Raw genomic sequence first — 19,369 nt, 5'->3', positions numbered from 1 at the left:
CCCTTTACTACAACACCTGCAAGTCCAGCCTGGTAGATAGTAATCATGTTCCTTCCAGCAACCAAATACTCCTTTTATTTATGACATGATGGAGCCAATTTTACAGCCTTCAAAAAGCCCTAATGTATTTTGCCTCATGTTTCAAATCACTCAATTTGTTCTAGTCCTACTAATCTGACATGATAACCGTGTTCATAACCTTCCATCTCATACCCTAGTAATACCATCACTCAGCACTTTGGTTAGAGAGAGTACATTTTTTTAGACATCACATCTTGTCACCAATAAATACACTTAACAAGAATAGAAATGCAACATGCAACAATTTCAATGATTTTACTGAGTTATTCTCGCTGAGTATTTGTAGAGGTCTTGATTATGGAACAGGTTGCAGCTGGTGGGGATCTGCTCTGACTCCAGCACACCTGTCTCCGCCCACACAATCACACACACACACACACACACAGAGAGAAAGAGGGAGAGGGAGAGAGCACTGGGGGAGTGGCGGCAGCTCAAGGAGGCACCGGATGAGCACTAGAGGGAGTGGCAGGAGCAGGTGTGACACATATAAGGAAATCAGTCAACTGAAATACATTCTTTAGGCCCTAATCTATGGATTTCACATGACTGGTAATTCCAAGGTAGGGGCGTGGATCAGAAAACCAGTCAGTATCTGGTGTGACCATTTTCCTCATGCCGCGTGACATATCTCCTTCGCATAGAGTTGATCAGCTGTTGATTGTGGAATGTTGTCCCTCTTCTCCTCGATCGCTGTGTGAAGTTGCTGGTATTGGCGGGAACTGGAATACGCTGTAGTACACGTCGATCCAGAGCATCCCAAACATGCTAAATTGGTGATATGTCTGGTTAGTATGCAGGACATGGAAGAACTGGGACATTTCCAGCTTCCAGGAATTGTGTACAGATCCTTGCAACATGGGGCTGTGCATTATCATGCTGAAACATGCTAAGACATAAAGGCTCATACCTGCTCATAAATTATAACTTTTTAAAAAAGCATTCTACCTGAAGGATTTTAGTAAAGTGTTTCCAAAAATGATTAACAAAGTGGATGAGATTTTTGCTAAGTAACAAATGACACCACAACGGTGACTAGTCAAAAATAACACCCCCCCTTTGTTTTGCCCCTCCTCAGTACTCCCCGCTGCTGAAGAAGCTCTACTGTCAGATCGCCAAGACCTGTCCAATCCAGATCAAGCTGTCCTCGGCCCCGCCCCACGCCAGTGTCATCCGTGCCATGCCTGTCTACAAGAAAGCGGAGCATGTCACCGAGGTAGTCAAACGCTGCCCCAACCACGAGCTGGGACGGGACTTCAATGACAGTAAGCAACCACGCCACCTTGATAGACATATCAGTTTGTGTCATCGACCCGTATCCCACAACAGATTTGACTCACAACAGTGCTTGTATAATGTGGTTGTTGGACTGCCTTAAATGCACTTATGGTATTCCACTCTCATAAGAGTGTCTGCTATATGACAGAAATATGCCAAAATTCTACTGAAATGGCATTTCAATAGGACCTCTGGTCCAAAGAGACTGCTTCAGTGTAGTTTTGGTTTACTGTGAAAATGTGAGAAAGTTTAAATGGATGGAGAGATTGATTAGTTGATTGATTAATTGACCTGTACCCCCACCCCTCCATCCCCCAGGCCAAGCGGCCCCAGCCAGCCACCTGATCAGGGTGGAGGGAAACAACCTGTCCCAGTATGTGGACGACCCCGTCACAGGCAGGCAGAGTGTCATGTTGCCCTACGAGAACCCACAGGTGAGTGGCTCCCCTCAGCTAGGAACGCCCACACAATACGGTAGAATATGTGTAGGCAACCCTGGTGCTGGACTCTGGAGTGCCGGTGCCACTATTGAATTTTGTCCCAACCAGGCAACACAACCGGTTCTACCAATCATCTCACCAACAGTGATTGGTTAAATTCATCACACCTGGTCTGCCAGGTCTTAAAACACAAATGTTCCATTAAATGTGTCTGTATAACACTCTAGGGCCAGGTTTGTCTACCCCAGCAATAGAACATGGTGGTTGGTTAACATTTAAAATCACCTAGAAAACAACAGTCTTCATACTAATTAGTTATTTAGATGTAGTATACCTATTTACAACTTTATATTTTAGTTGCCCATGATTTTGATTGATATTTTCAAGATAAGTCCCATGCCTGACTTTTGCTATGTAACATTATATGGCAACACTGCCATCTAGAGGTAATAACATATACAGCTTATATTTTGTCCGTTAACATTCAGTCTGATGCGTTAGGGCTGGTTTCACACAAGCGAAGCCCTGGCCTGATAAAGGTTGTGTCTTAAAGTCTATTAACTTTGCTTTATTTAAATGGGAATCTTCAGTGTGTCATCATGGGGTGGTATGATGTGGTGCCTTGGCTATCACTCTGCCTGGTGATTGGCCAGCTGGCTAACGATTGACTGGCCAGTAAAGGTCTCTCTCTCTCTGATAGGTGGGGACAGAGTTCACCACCATCCTCTACAACTTCATGTGCAACAGCAGCTGTGTGGGAGGGATGAACAGGAGACCCATCCTCATCATCATCACCCTAGAGACACGCGAGTAAGTCCATGACAGTGTGTGTGTGTGTGTGTGTGTGTGTGTGTGTGTGTGTGTGTGTGTGTGCTCATGCCTGCGCGCATGTGTGTGTCATAACAGCTCACAGCTGATTTGAACTGCCTTTTTGTACACCTGTCTCACAATAAACATGCTGTAAGCATTCATAATAGTCAATGGCTCCTTATGAGCCTATATAAATCCATAAAAATCAAGAATGTATTTCAAGTGCATTACTAAACACATGGCTCATATAAAAAGTGTAATAAAAAACATGAGCTGGTCGCACACCCAGAGAAAATTATTTTATGTAGAGGTGCTGACTAACAGCGAATAAACTATAAGCTATAAAAATAGAGAGTCGCACACGCTATATATAAATTCCCAGTAGTTTATTGGGTCACCCTGAAGAAGGCACAGTGATGCCGAAACGTTGGTGATTTACCCTATATATATATATAGATTGTGTGACTCATTCATTTTTATAGCATATGAAAAGTGTAACAAAATATTTTGATAACACTTTAATAAGGGCATACAATTATAATATATGATTTATTACCTGTTGTAAGCATATGAGGCCTTTCAACGCCTTATAAATGAACGTATAATATATTATGCCTTTTATTGTTGCAATTAGTGGTCAGGTGCTGGGACGAAGGTCGTTTGAAGGGCGGATATGCGCCTGTCCGGGGCGAGATCGCAAGGCAGACGAAGACCACTTCAGGGAGCAGCAGGCCATGAGCGACAACATGTCCAAGAACGACAACAATGCCAACAAACGCAGTGAGTCGCCCTTCTCTCTCTCTCTACACCATTACAAAATATTTTGTCATTTTGCTTGAAATGACACATTATTCCCTATATAGTGCAACACTTTTGACCAGGGCCCACACATACATACAGTGACACAGATCACAATGCAAACATATACACCAGTGCAATAAAAATGATAGAATAGTTTGTGCACATTGATATTAGGAATGTCTTTGTTAAAATCATTTTCATGATATTAAATCATTGTTTGTACTCCCAACATTTAGCTTTCAAACAGACCCCTCCAAACATTCCTAGTCCAGGCATGAAGAGACGGCGGCATGGTGAAGAGGAGATTTACTATATGCCTGTAAGATATATATTTATAAACAGGGTGGTTCGAGCCCTGAATGCTGATTGGCTGACAGCCGTGGTATATCAGACCCCAATACTGCTCTAATTACGTTGATAACCAGTTTATAATAGCAATAAGGCACCTCGGGGGTTTGTGGTATATGGCCGGCTAAGGGATGTATCCAGGCACTCCACGTTGCGTCATGCGTAAGATCAGACCTTAGCCGTGGTATATTGGCCATATATCACATCCCTCCATATATATATATATATACTGCTCAAAAAAATAAAGGGAACACTTAAACAACACAATGTAACTCCAAGTCAATCACACTTCTGTGAAATCAAACTGTCCACTTAGGAAGCAACACTGATTGACAATAAATTTCACATGCTGTTGTGCAAATGGAATAGACAACAGGTGGAAATTATAAGCAATAAGCAAGACACCCCCAATAAAGCAGTGGTTCAGCAGGTGGTGACCACAGACCACTTCTCAGTTCCTACGCTTCCTGGCTGATGTTTTGGTCACTTTTGAATGCTGGCGGTGCTTTCACTCTAGTGGTAGCATGAGACGGAGTCTACAACACACACAAGTGGCTCAGGTAGTGCAGCTCATCCAGGATGGCACATCAATGCGAGCTGTGGCAAGAAGGTTTGCTGTGTCTGTCAGCGTAGTGTCCAGAGCATGGAGGCGCTACCAGGAGACAGGCCAGTACATCAGGAGACGTGGAGGAGGCCGTAGGAGGGCAACAACCCAGCAGCAGGACCGCTACCTCCGCCTTTGTGCAAGGAGGAGCACTGCCAGAGCCCTGCAAAATGACCTCCAGCAGGCCACAAATGTGCATGTGTCTGCTCAAACGGTCAGAAACAGACTCCATGAGGGTGGTATGAGGGCCCGACGTCCACAGGTGGGGGTTGTGCTTACAGCCCAACACCGTGCAGGACGTTTGGCATTTGCCAGAGAACACCAAGATTGGCAAATTCGCCACTGGCGCCCTGTGCTCTTCACAGATGAAAGCAGGTTCACACTGAGCACGTGACAGACGTGACAGAGTCTGGAGACGCCGTGGAGAACGTTCTGCTGCCTGCAACATCCTCCAGCATGACCGGTTTGGCGGTGGGTCAGTCATGGTGTGGGGTGGCATTTCTTTGGGGGGCCGCGCAGCCCTCCATGTGCTCGCCAGAGGTAGCCTGACTGCCATTAGGTACCGAGATGAGATCCTCAGACCCCTTGTGAGACCATATGCTGGTGCGGTTGGCCCTGGGTTCCTCCTAATGCAAGACAATGCTAGACCTCATGTGGCTGGAGTGTGTCAGTAGTTCCTGCAAGAGGAAGGCATTGATGCTATGGACTGGCCCGCCCGTTCCCCAGACCTGAATCCAATTGAGCACATCTGGGACATCATGTCTCACTCCATCCACCAACGCCACGTTGCACCACAGACTGTCCAGGAGTTGGCGGATGCTTTAGTCCAGGTCTGGGAGGAGATCCCTCAGGAGACCATCCGCCACCTCATCAGGAGCATGCCCAGGCATTGTAGGGAGGTCATACAGGCACGTGGAGGCCACACACACTACTGAGCCTCATTTTGACTTGTTTTAAGGACATTACATCAAAGTTGGATCAGCCTGTAGTGTGGTTTTCCACTTTAATTTTGAGTGTGACTCCAAATCCAGACCTCCATGGGTTGATAAATTGGATTTCCATTGATTATTTTTGTGTGATTTTGTTGTCAGCACATTCAACTATGTAAAGAAAAAAGTATTTAATAAGATTATTTATTTCATTCAGATCTAGGATGTGTTGTTTAAGTGTTCCCTTTATTTTTTTTAGCAATATATATATATCTCTATCTATCTATCTATCTATCTATCTATCTATCTATCTATCTATCTATCTATCTATCTATCTATCTATCTATCTATCTATCTATCTATCTATCTATCTATCTATCTATCTATCTATCTATCTATCTATCTATCTATCTATCTATCTATCTATCTATCTATCTATCTATCTATCTATCTATCTATCTATCTATCTATCTATCTATCTATCTATCTATCTATATCTCACACACACACACAGTACCAGTCAAAAGTTTGGACACGCCTACTCATTCAAGGGTTTTTCTTTATTTTTTACTTTTTTCTACATTGTAGAATAATAGTGAAGACATCAAAACTGTGAAATAACACAAATGGAATCATGTAGTAACCAAAAAAGTGGTAAACAAATCAAAATATATTTTCGATTTTCGATTCTTCAAAGTAGCCACCCTTTGCCTTGATGACAGCTTTGCACACTATTGGCATTCTCTCAACCAGCTTCACGAGGAATGCTTTTCCAACAGTCTTGAAGGAGTTCCTACATATGCTGAGCACATGTTGGCTGCTTTTCCTTTAATCTGCGGTCCAACTCATCCCAAACCATCTCAATTGGGTTGAGGTCGGGTGATTGTGGAGGCCAGGTCATCTGGTGCAGCACTCATCACTCTCCTTCTTGGTCAAATAGCCCTTACACAGCCTGGAGGAGTGTTGGGTCATTGTCCTGTTGAAAAACAAATGATAGTCCCACTAAGCGCAAACCAGATGGGATGGCGTATCGCTGCAGAATGCTGTGGTAGCCATGCTGGTTAAGTGTGCCTTGAGTTCTAAATAAATCAGACAGCCACCAGCAAAGCACCCACACACCATCACACCACCTCCTCCATGCTTCACGTTGGGAATCACACATGTGTAGATCATCCGTTCACCTACTCTGCGTCTCACAAAGACACGGCAGTTGGAACCAAAAATCTCAAATTTGGACTAATCAGACCAAAGGACAGATTTCCACCGATCTAATGTCCATTGCTCATGTTTCTTGGCCCAATCAATTCTCTTCTTTTTATTGGTGACCTTTAGTAGTGGTTTCTTTGCAGCAATTCCACCATTAAGTCTTGATTCACACAGTCTCCTCTGAACAGTTGATGTTGAGATGTATCTGTTACTTGAACTCTGAAGCATTTATTTGGGCTGCAATCCGAGGTGCAGTCAACTCTAATGAACTTCATCCTTTGCAGCAGAGGTAACTCTGGGTCTTACTTTCCTGTGATGGTCCTCATGAGAGCCACATATATCATAGCGCTTGATAGTTTTTGCAACTGCACTTGAAGAAACTTTCAAAAGTTCTTGAAATATTCCGTATTGACTGACCTTCATATCTGAATGTAATGATGGACTGTCATTTATCTTTGCTTATTTGAGTTGTTCTTGCCATAATATGGACTTGGTTGTTTACCAAATAGGGCTATCTTCTCTATACCCCCCCCCCCCCCCCCCCCCCCCACCCTACCTTGTCACAGCACAACTGATTGGCTCAAGCACATTAAGAAGGAAAGAAATTCCACAAATTAACTTTTAAGAAGGCACACTTGTTAATTGAAATGCATTCCAGGTGACTACCTCATGAAGCTGGTTGAGAGAATGCCAAGAGTGTGCAAAGCTGGCATCAAGGCAATGGGTGGCTATTTGACGAATCTCAAATATAAAATACATGTTGATTTGTTTAACACTTTTTTGGTGTCTTCACTATTATTCTACAATGTAAAAAATAAAGAAAAACCCTTGAATGAGTAGGTGTTCTAAAACTTTTGACCGGTAGTATGATATAACTATTATATATACTGTATCATATAACTACTGTGTATATATATATTATATGTGCAGGTGCGCGGCAGAGAGAACTTTGACTTGCTGATGAAGATCAAGGACAGTTTAGAGCTGGTGGAGTTCGTACCACAGCAGCTGGTGGACTCCTACAGACAACAACAGCAGCAGCTGCTTCAGAGACAGTAAGTCAGCCACACACCAGCTCAAATACGCATACATGCGCACACACACACACACACACACACACACATTCTCTCTCTCTCATTCACTCACACAGACAAGCACACAGACACAGGTGCGCGCACACACACTTAAACCCAAATACACTCATTCCATCCGTGCATACACCTGTGCTGTCGTACACACATACAAATATTACACTCTTTCACACTTCCGTCATCTCCCTCCCCTCCAATTCCCAGGAGCCACGTTGCATCCCCGTCCTCCTATGGATCTCCCCTGTCCAACATGAACAAGCTGCACGGGGGCCATGGGAGCCACCAGTCTCAGCAAAATCCCCTCCCCAGCATGGGGCACGTGGGTGAGTGTTTGTCGGGGGAATGTGTGTGTCGTGTGTGTGTGTGTGTGTTATCACAGCTAATGGGTGCCATTAGATAACCTGATCCAGCATCCTGACTGCTGTGCTCTCTTATTTCCTTTCAGAATGTTATCTTGCGAGATCAGGATGGTGGAACGAGGCTAGTCATTAGAAGCTACAATGGCAAACCTCTGAAAAACCTCTGAATGACATCATTCTGAGCGCACTGTCCTATTGATTGCGCCTATTGATTTGTTCCTGACCCCTCTCCCACAGGTCCCAACATGCTCAACAGTCACCACATGCAGACCAACAGTGACATGAACGGGGGACACGGGGGTGGCCAGTCCATGTTGTCCACGTCGCACTGCACCCCTCCCCCTCCGTATAACCCTGACCCCAGCCTAGTCAGGTACCTCCCCCTCCAATGACACTGTCTTCCTCTCCCACTGACACAAGCCAACAGTCCGAGCCATCTATGATAAATAGATCATAGGGCCTTTTCAGTTTGAGATCTGTGCAGTCGCCATCTTGGCACCAAAAGGTCCTTATATTCTGGTAAGGATTGAAATGGGATTGGTGCTGTCATGACATGTTTGCCAACATGGAGGGTAGTTTTTCTCATCTTCCTTGGTTTCTCTGCCTACAATATGTCCCAGAGCAGCTTAAAATAATTTGGGTCATATTGTTTCTCTCACAGAGAACACAGCCATTTTGTGTACCTACTTCATCCATTTACATTGAACTGTATAAGACTGTAGCTAAATTAAAAGCAACTGGAAAAAAATCCATCAAGCTTTAATGAATCGGTATTCCATTACTTTGGTCTGATAGTAAGACATTTCTGGGGTTTTGTTGCAATGTTAAGTGAATGCTCTGCTGGTCGGATTTGGAAGAATAGGTTGCTGATTCACTTTCCTAAGGTTTGGGGAGTTGTATAAGCAGTACAGTATGTTTACCCATCAGAGAATTCTAATATTATGTTTTTCAAATCTAAATGAACAACTTGTCCATCTTAACATCTTATTTTCATTAATTCCCTCTAATCATATGCACAATACAAGGGAAATCGGTATTGGAACATTAGAAACATATTTTTCTAATCTGTTAGTGCGTAGCATTGCATTCAAACTAAGACGTTGTTTTATCATAATGTTAGGGCTTTCATTTTGCACTGTTTGTACCCAGACAAAAAGCAGCATTAGAATGAACATGGTTATTATCGTATACTGTTTTGTACATTTTGTTTTGTTTAAAGTGTTTGTAGACGAGAATTTTATATCCATGTATTTATAATAAAGGTTTTAATTCAACCAAATTGGCTTTTATGAATCTTTAATACAACTGCATGAATTTGATTTGAGGGAAATTAATAGCCATAGTCATTGAGAAATGGTTCCATTTGTAATTTATTGTAATATTCTTTGTTCCTTATTGGACATGAAACCATCATTTTAGTTTTACGATAGGTACAGATGTAGGATCTTAATTTGAGCCAGTTTTGCTACAGCAGGAAAATAATCCTGCTGCAACCAGAAATGTTAATTATTATGTGGATTATAATTAATGGACATTTCTGTAGGGGTTGATATATTTTTCGTAATGGAAAATCAAGTCTGAACTTTCTAAATGGAAATGAACCAACTTCAGAAGCCTTTTTAAACCTCAAATACACTACAAGGAAAGCTCTCCTGCAACAGGGTGATCAAATTAAGATCCTACATCTGTACAGACAAGCAAATTTCTGGCATTTTTAACCATTCAATAAAATTACAGTTAACTCTGGTAGTGGATTTTAATCACATGAAGTAGACCGAAGTAGACATTGTCTCCCTACATAAATTTGGCTGCGGTGGAGTGGACACTAACTCTGGTCTTAAATCTAAGTGGCACTGCTTCTCTCTCCACACAGCTTTCTAACCAGTCTGGGCTGCCAGAACTGCATCGACTACTTCACGTTGCAGGGCCTGCAGAGTCTCTACCAACTCCAGACTCTGTCCATGGAGGTAAAATACCCATTCACTCTCTCTGCAATTTACACAGTGTGAATCATTCCAGTCCTAGAGGGGGGGGGGGGGGGTCAGGTTTGGTTGGATCAGTGTGGCCTGAGGTCTATTAAGTCTCTCTCACTCTCTCTTTCTACCATTCACTCTCCTCCTTTCTCTCTCTTCTCCTTCCATTCTGTCAATCCTTTCCTTCGCTCTCTCTCTCTGTCTCTCTCTAGGACCTGAGTGCTCTAAAGATCCCAGAGCAGTTCCGCCTGGCCATCTGGCGGGGCCTGCAGGACATGAAGCAGGGAGGCGGGGTGGGACCTCCTTCCTCCCACCATCAAGACCACTATGGCCAGCAGCTCCTCCGCTCCAGCAGCAACATGGCAGCCGCCGCCATGGCCATCGTCCCCGGCGGCGAGCTGCAGCGCCAGCGTGTCATGGAGGCCGTACACTTCCGTGTGCGCCACACCATTACCATCCCATCCAACCGCCCGGGAGGTGGGCCCCAGGCAGTCGCTGCCGCCGCAGATGAGTGGGCCGACTTTGGCTTTGACATGCCCGACTGCAAAGTGTCACGCAGCAACAAGAACTCCATCAAGGAGGAGTTCATGGAAAGTGACGTCCACTGAGAGAGAGAGAGAGAGAGAGAGAGAGAGCGATACAGAGGGAGGGGAGAGCGAGATGGAGAGAACGGGACTCTTTATGTTCACTGAGAGAGAGAGGGATAGAGAGGGAGCGAGGGAGAGAGTGAGATGACTCTTCTGTTCTGATGTCCATCAGGGGCCTGGTTTAGTGTTGTTTGTTTTTTTATGTTGCTTTACATATTGGTTGGCTTAGGACAACCAGTATGTAGCACAATTTCTCTATAGTTTTTTTGTAAGTCAGTACAGCTAAGTCAGTACAGCTTACTAAAAGTCAGTTGACTTCGTCATAATTAAGTCAGTACATTTGAGCCTGAAACAGAAATGCTCACAATATGTCATCGTATGGCTAGATTCCATTGAACAAGCCATCACATACCTGTACTCAATTGGATCAAGAAATGTTCTTTTGGTGTAAATATGTACATAATGTTCTGTAAAATGTATTAGATTTGTGGTCAAATGAAAAAGGTTAATATGTGTATTTAGATTCCTTAAGGTATAACTGTTCACACAGACAGATGTATAGAGTTTCAATTTAAATCCAAGTACATACAAGAGTGTATCAGCGTGGTCATGATCTTCGTATTGTGTTAATTCTCGATCACTCCTGTGCTAAAGCATCATAGTTACAGAACAGAAGCACACCGTTGTCTTACATTTCAACCCAAAACCCTTTGTTTCGTTCGGTGGAGTACTTGTACCCCCTGACTCTTGTCTATAGTAGCCGATGTATTGGAACGATTTTCCCCTGTGTCACGTTGGATAACTACCTTGGTTGTTGATACGATTGTATGGATTGACGAAGCCACCCTGTAAAGTCAATTGAACAGGCGAAATAGATTCAAGTGATGTATCTGTTGCCTGAAACGAAGAGGGGAAAGTTAAACATCAGTATTAGATAGGTCACGCTCAGGTACTGTATCTAGTGGGCAATGCTACTGGCAGACAATCACAGAGGACCCCATTTTTTGCCGAGTAAAGTAGGCCTTTTAAGTCAGATTGATTGAGTTCATTTGAGAACAAGGCAGTGAGTGTATACGGACAATCACATAACTGACAATCAGCTTCCCAAATCCCAGACTGTGGCTTTAATCACTTTACAAAATGTGTATTAAAATGAAATGGGTTGTTTTTATAGAATTCTTTATTAGTAGTAACACACTCCCAATGTGCTATGAAATCAAATAATTGATATGGAATTCCTGAATTTAGGCCATGATTCCAACCCTGCTGTACACCACCACATGAACAATTAATTCAGTTGATGTGTTTCGCTATATTTCTTTTACAGCAATATCTTGTGTGGAATTGTATTTCAAACTGCAAAGCAAGTTATTTGTATTGTATATATCTCCCTTGAAGATACATAATCACAACATTTGATCTAGACAGTTTTTATATACTAAGCCATGCCACTACTGTATGTGTTCTGGAATTCTCCTCCACTGCATGGCACTTGCTTCGATATTGATTCAAACAGTCATGTTTAGTAGTTCACGTTGAGTAGTTGATACCATACTTAACCATGATGCACCTGTACTTGATGGGTTAGCGTAAAACAGGGTGGCACAAAAAGGACAATGACTCCAGTTTCAAAATGTTGTGTGGTGTCTTATTTTGACACAATTTGACCGCAGCCACTCCTATCAAGTGCACAGTACATGGGCAAAAGTCAGTGATCATTTTGCTATTATAAAAAAAGGGTTTGTGAATAATGCCATTTCCAATACTCAGTGCAGAACAGTCCTTGAGTCCACAGGAAGGGATGCATACCTTCCATTAACACCCAACAGTTAAGCAGAATAAAGCACTTTACTGCTTTGAAAAGAATAGAGGATAGAAATCATTTCATGTTCAGTGTGCTTATAATCAGTATTAGGCCAACGTCATAACTTGTAAATGGTAGATTGTCACTTTGTTCTGATATTTCTGGAGAGGTACTGTCTCAAGTGTTTCTTTTTTTTATAACAATGTGTAACAATGTCCCAATATCGCTGTTTATATTGATTTCCATTTCTTATTTGAGGTTGTACGTGTACAGTGTTTTTTCTTGTAAATCATGAATATTAAAAAGTGTGCTTTACAGAAACATATAGGTGTGGAGCAACTTTCTTTCCTAAATGTAGGTCTAATAAGGTCTATCTACATGTTGTTGGATTCTCAATTCTAAAGATAATTGGATATACAGTGCCTTCGGAATGTAGTCACACCCCTTGACTTTTTCCACATTTTGTTGTGTTACAGCCTGAATTTAAAATTGATTAAATTGAGATTTTGTGTCACTAATGTAGACACAATAACCCATAAGGTCAAAGTGGAATTATGTTTTTAGATTTTTTTTTACAAATGAATAAAAATGAAAAGCTGAAATGTCTTGAGTCAATAGGTATTCAACCCTTTGTTATAAATAAGTTCAGGAGTAAAAATGTGCTTAACAAGTCACATAATAAGTTACATGGACTCACTCTATGTGCAATAATAGTGTTTCAAATTATTTTTGAATGACTACCTGATCTCTGTACCCCACATACAATTATCTGTAAGGTCCCTCAGTCGAGCAGTGAATTTCAAACCCAGATTCAACCACAAAGACCAGGGAGGTTTTCCAATGCCTCGCAAAGAAGGACACCTATTGGTAGATGGGTAAAAAAAGCAGACATTGAATATCCCTTTGAGCATGGTGAAGTTATTAATTACACTTTGGATCGCGTATCAATACACCTACTCACTAAAAAGATACAGACGTCCTTCCTAACTAGCATTCCTCCATAACTCAGTTGCCTGGAGAGGAAGGAAACCGCTCAGGGATTTCACCATGAGGCCAATGGTGACTTTAAAACAGTTACAGAGTTGAATGGCTGTGATTGGAGGATGGATCAACAACATTGTAGTTACTCCACAATACTAACCTAAATGACAAAGTGAAAAGAAAGAAGCCTGTACACAATACAAAATATTCCAAAACATGCATCGTATTTGCAATAATGCACTAAAGTAAAACTGCAAAAAATGTGGCAAAGAAATTAACTTTATTTTCTGAATACAAATCGTTATGTTTGGGCCAAATCCAACACAACACATCACTGAGTACCACTCTTCATATTTTCAAGCATAGTGGTGGCTGCATCATGTTATGGGTATGCTTGTCATCGGCAAGGACTAGGGAGTTTTTAAGAATAAAAAGAAAAGGAATAGAGCTAAGCACCTGCAAAATCCTAGAGGGAAACCTGGTTCAGTCTGCTTTCCAACAGACAATGTGAGCCAAATGTACCTTTTAGCAGGACAATAACCTAAAACACAAGGCCAAATATACACTAGAGTTGCTTACCAAGACGAATGTTGCACAAATGTTGCACAATCCAGGTGTAAAAAGATCTTGCGATTTACCCAGAAAGACTCACAGCTGTAATCGCTGCCAACAGTGATTCTAACATGTATTGACTCGGGGGTTAAATACGTACGTAATCAAGATATATTAGTGTTTTATTTTTCAGTATTTATATCATTTTTATTCCACTTTGACATTACAGGATATTTTGTGTAGATCGTTGACAGAAAGAATCTCAGTTAAAACATTTTTTATCCCGCTTTGTAACACAACAAAATGTGGAGAAAGTCCAGGAGTGTGAATACTTTCTGAAGGCAGTGTATGTCATATGTGCGACATACATTGCTAGACTGAAATAGGTGCCGATACTCCTTTTGAGTGCCGGTACTGTTTTTATATTTAGGTGCTAACTTTGAGCTAATATTCTATGAGGTACAGAAACTCAAGCAGTAGAACATTTGAGGTGCCGGTGCTCAGTTCCGGTGAGATCATGCCAAAGTTAAGCACTGCAGACATATCATATCTCTTTGTTGTTTATATAGTAGTCTAGTGTGTTTATCAAAAGAACCAGTACTGTCATGTTGAAGTATACTGTGTGTACATTGACCATCTACTGAGAGTCACCACAAGGGTAGCCTAGACACCAGAGTCAATTACCAGTGCGCAAAACTGGTTCAATCAAAATTGATTCCACATCATTTCAACCCAAAAAATCTATGTGATGACGTTGAATCAACATGGAAAACTGATTGTATGTGTAAAAAGTAATCAACCTAAGGGCATTTTGTATTTTTTTCACCCAACTTTTAACCTAAATCCAATGACATGGTGACATTTTTTGGTGATTTCACATTGAATTCATGTTAGTTGACAACTCAACCGAATGTAAATCAAAACTATAAATTGAACTGATGTCTGTGCCCAGTGACTTGCCTTCTGATTGGGACAGTGAAGATGACCAGTGATGTGGATATCATGGCTTCCTGAAATGGCCACTATGTGGCAGTAGCGGTGTAAATAATCGATTTTTCACACAGGGTCAGGTCAAATGTGCACACACACATGTTCATGTTAAAATTACCTAAATTCACACATGAGGATGGGAGAACAACATTATGAATCCTTCCCCAAAAATGCTTAAAGGGAAAGTTTACAAAATTACAAAATGACACATTGGTTTCCTAACCTTGTAAGCAGTCTATGGACAAGGTATGACAATCCATGCTTTGGTTTAGTTTCCCTGGCACTGTTTCCACATGCTAACGTTTTAGCATTTCTGGCACAAATCTCATTCAACTCATGGGACCGATATTAGCATTTTTCGCTCATCATCCGAAAGTATCTAAAATTGATTGTGAAGCGCCACAAAGTTACTTATAGCCAGAGGTGGGACCAAGTCATTGTTTTACAAGTCACAAGTAAGTCTCAAGTCTTAGCACTCAAGTCCAAAGTCAAGTCCCAAGTCAAGACAGGCAAGTCCAAGTCAAGTCTCAAGTCAAGACCGACAAGTACCAAGTCAAGTCTCAAGTCCTAAACTTTGAGTTGAGTCCTAAACAAGTCATAATGTGCTCTTCACCAAATTTAATAGCATTTCATATTTTTAACAAGAGTAATAGTTAGTATATTACATTTACGCAAATCATGAATGCTTTTAAAAATACATTTATTACTTTCCAAATAAACTTTATATTTCCATGGAAATACATGGGTGGGTATAAGAAAGACCCCCCCCCCCCCCCAATCGCGATCGACTATCGCAATCGGGCGATGTAGGCTTGTACACAATCTCCCAACCTTAACACACACACACACACACACACACACACACACACACGCCTGTGTGGTTACAGTAGGCTAACATACGTCAATGGCTTTAGGAACAGCAGTAACATCAGGCAGGATTTAGGCTACCAACTGCCTAGCCAGTTGTAGCTCAATATTGGGTGCAATGATCACGTTCCCGCACTGACTGACTGTGTGGAGGCTCATTGATTTAAAGCCGGCTATATTAGCCACGACTTACCGTTCTTTGTGCAGCTTCAAATGTCGAACAAAGTTGGAAGTTGTTGCACCTCCAGCTGTCATTTTCTTTCCACATGTTTTGTAAGATTTTGTTGATACAGCGTAGTCTTTATATCCGAAAATAATAATTTTGGGTATCATCTTTCCAAGGGCTCCGACGTTCCTCTGCACTGCCACGCGCAACTTTTTCTCAGCTGGCACAATTTGATTGGCTGCTGTCTGATTCAAACTGTAATCCGTTAAATTAAATTAACACTTTTTTTAATAGCATAATTTTTTGTATTTGGGCTTGGGGAGGGTATCAAGTCAGTTTGAGTCAAAAGGCTCAAGTCCAAGTTAAGTCACGAGTCATTGGTGTTAAAGTCAAAGTTGAGTTGCAAGTCATCATATTTGTGACTCGAGTCTGACTTGAGTCCAAGTCATCTGACTGGAGTCCACATCTCTCCTTAAAGCTTATTTGAACATGATTCACAAAAAATGCTAATATCGGTCCTTCAACGAGTAGCCTATATTGGGACATGGCCCTCGACCTACTGTAAAGAAGACAATCTTCAAACTTGTCAAAAGTATATACAGTGCCTTCAGAAAGGATTCATACCCCTTGACTTATTCCACATTTTGTTGTGTTACAGCCTGAATAAAAAATTGATTAAATCGTTTTTTTTTCTGACTCATCTACATATAAAACCTCATAATAACAGTGAAACATGTTCTTAGAAATTTTTGCAAATGTGTTGAAAATGAAATTCTGAAATATCTCTTTCACATAAGTATTCACACCCCTGAGTCAATACTTTGGAGAAGTACCTTTGGCAGCGATTACAGCTGTGAGTCTTTCTGAGTAATTCTCTAAGAGCTTTCCACACATGGATTGTGCAACATTTGGCAATTATTTTTTTCTAAATTCTTCAAGCTCTTTCAAATTGGTTGTTCATCATTGTTAGATAACCATTTTCAGGTCTTGCCATAGATTTTCAAGTAGATTTATGTCAAAACTGTAACTCGACCACAGGAACATTCACTGTCTTCTTGGTAAGCAACTCCCGTGTAGATTTGGGTCCAGTGCTGTTCAGTTTATATATGTTACCCTTTGGCAGCGTTATCAGAAAGCACAGTATTTATTTTCACTGCTACACAGACGATACACAACTTTACATTTCCGTGTCACCAGAGAATTTTAGATTCACGGATAAATTATTAGACTGTATTAGTGATTTAAATACTTTGATGGCTCACAACTTCCTCCAGCTAAATCAAGACAAGACCGAGGTACTTATTGTTGTAGCCAAAGCACAGAGAGAGAATCTGGTCACACATTTCAATTCAATAAAGATTTTTTTAAAACAAGGTGTTATTTTAGATTCTGAAATCAATTTAGAATCACACATTAGGAATGTGACCAAAATAGCTTTTTACCATCTGAGGAACATTGCCATGGTGTGGTCGTTTCTCAGAGGTGGAAAAAGTACTCAATTGTCATACTTGAGTAAAAGTAAAGATACTTTAATATAAAATGACTCAATTAAAAGTGAAAGTAACCCAGTAAATGACTACTTGAGTAAAAGTCTAAAAGTATCAGATTTGAAATGTACTTAAGTACAGTGGTGGAAAAAGTACTCAATTGTCATACCTGAGTAAAAGTAAATGCTATACATCAAATTCCTTATATTAGCAAACCAGACGGCACAATTTCCCTTTTTATTACTTTTTTTGACAGCACACTCCAACACTTAGACATCATTTACAAAGGAAGCATTTATGTTTAGTGAGTCCACTAGATCAAAGGCAGTAGGGATGACCCGGGACGTTCTCTTGATAAGTGTGTGAATTTTATATTTTTCCTATACTGCTAAGCATTCAAATTGTTACTAGTACTTTTGGGTGTCAAGGAAAATGTATGGAGTAAAAAGTATACAATTTTCTTTAGGAATGTGGTGAAGTAAAAATGTAAAGTAATTTTACTTAAGTACTTTACACCACTGCCATTTCTCTCTCAGGCTGATAACCTCATGTCTGGTCTACCCAAGAAAGCCATTGGTCAACTGCAAAACATACAGAATGCTGCAGCACGGGTACTGATCAAGACCAGATGGAGAGCACACATTACACCTGTTTTAAGGTCTCTACACTGAGTTTTATAATTAATTTAAATATTATTTTATTGATTTTTAAATCGATTGTGCACCCCAATACATGTCAGACATGTTTTTAAGTTATGTACCCAGTAGGTCCCTCAGGTCCTCTGGCACTGGCCTTTTAACTATCCCAAAGCCTAGGACCAAGAGGCATGGAGACGCAACCTTTAGTTACTATGGCTCCAGCCTCTGGAATAGCCTGCCAGTGAACACGAGGGGGCCAAAACAGTGGACGTATTTAAAAGAGATCTTAAAACACATCTTTTTAACTTTGCTTTTCCATCGGGTGATTTTCAGTCGTTGAGTTTTTATTGTTATGCTTTTGTTTTTTATCCTCTTATGTTTATTGAGTAGTAAATATTTCAATATTTTCATTGTTTTTATTATTTTTTGTGAAGCACATTGCGTGGCATTCCATGTCTGAAGTGTGATGTATAAATAAAGCTTGATTTGATATGATTTTATTTGTGTTTTAGGTTATTGTCCTGCTGAAAGGTGAATTTATCTCCCAGTGTCTGGTGGAAAGCAGACTGAACCAAGTGAGTAAGATGTGAGTAGGACCTTTAAACAGGTCAACATTCAGACAGATTACCAGGACGTGTACTGCGAGCATGCGAGGACCAACTAGCAAGTGTCTTCACTGACATTTTCAATCTCTCCCTGTCCGAGTCTGTAATACCAACATGTTTTAAGCAGACCACCATAGTCCCTGTGCCCAAGAACACTAAGGTAACCTGCCTAAATGACTATCAACCCATAGCACTCACGTCTGTAGCCATGAAGTGCTTTGAAATGCTGGTCATGGCTCGACAAAACCTATTCCCCCTCAGGAGACTGAAAAGATTTGACATGGGTCCTCAGATCCTCAAAAGGTTCTACAGCTGCACCATCGAGAACATCCTGACTGGTTGTATCACTGCCTAATATGGAAACTGCTCGGCCTCCGACCGCAAGGCACTACAGAGTGTAGTGCATACGGCCCTGTACATGACTGGAGCCAAGCTTCCTGCCATCCAGGACCTCTACACCAGGCAGAGGAAGGCCCTAAAAGTCTTCAGCCACCCTAGTCATAGACTGTTCTCTCTGCTACAGCACGACAAGCGGTACCGGAGCGCCAAGTCTAGGTCCAAGAGGCTTCTAAACAGCTTCTACCTCCAAGCCATAAGACTCCTGAACATCGAATCAAATAGCTACCCAGACTATTTGCACTGCGCACGCCCCCCCCTTCAACATCGCTGCTACTCTCTGCTGTTATCATCCATGCATAGTCACTTTAATAACACTACCTAAATGTACATATTACCTCAACTAACCGGTGCCCCCGCACATTGACTCTGTACCGGT

The 19,369-nt window shown here is 41.4% G+C and overlaps 1 protein-coding gene across 2 annotated transcripts in view; it reads left to right on the top strand.

Moving 5' to 3' along the window:
* tp73 (tumor protein p73) overlaps positions 1-12,631 on the top strand; it is a 47,775-nt gene extending 35,144 nt beyond the window's left edge. For both annotated transcript variants that reach the window (XM_014146164.3, XM_014146166.3), the window contains 10 exons: positions 1,157-1,343; positions 1,675-1,790; positions 2,497-2,606; positions 3,241-3,386; positions 3,644-3,726; positions 7,425-7,549; positions 7,790-7,908; positions 8,182-8,317; positions 9,818-9,911; positions 10,130-12,631. In XM_014146164.3, the coding sequence (XP_014001639.1) occupies positions 1,157-1,343; positions 1,675-1,790; positions 2,497-2,606; positions 3,241-3,386; positions 3,644-3,726; positions 7,425-7,549; positions 7,790-7,908; positions 8,182-8,317; positions 9,818-9,911; positions 10,130-10,525 (1,512 nt within the window). In that variant the 3' untranslated portion in view covers positions 10,526-12,631. The remainder of the gene's footprint in view (positions 1-1,156; positions 1,344-1,674; positions 1,791-2,496; positions 2,607-3,240; positions 3,387-3,643; positions 3,727-7,424; positions 7,550-7,789; positions 7,909-8,181; positions 8,318-9,817; positions 9,912-10,129) is intronic.
* The last annotated feature ends 6,738 nt before the right edge of the window (positions 12,632-19,369 follow it).

Source organism: Salmo salar, chromosome 15 (assembly GCF_965601325.2).
Source record: "Salmo salar chromosome 15, fSalSal1, whole genome shotgun sequence".
Lineage (NCBI taxonomy): Eukaryota > Metazoa > Chordata > Actinopteri > Salmoniformes > Salmonidae > Salmo > Salmo salar.
Note: the sequence above shows the minus strand (reverse complement) of the source record. Positions and strands in the feature narration are given on the sequence as shown.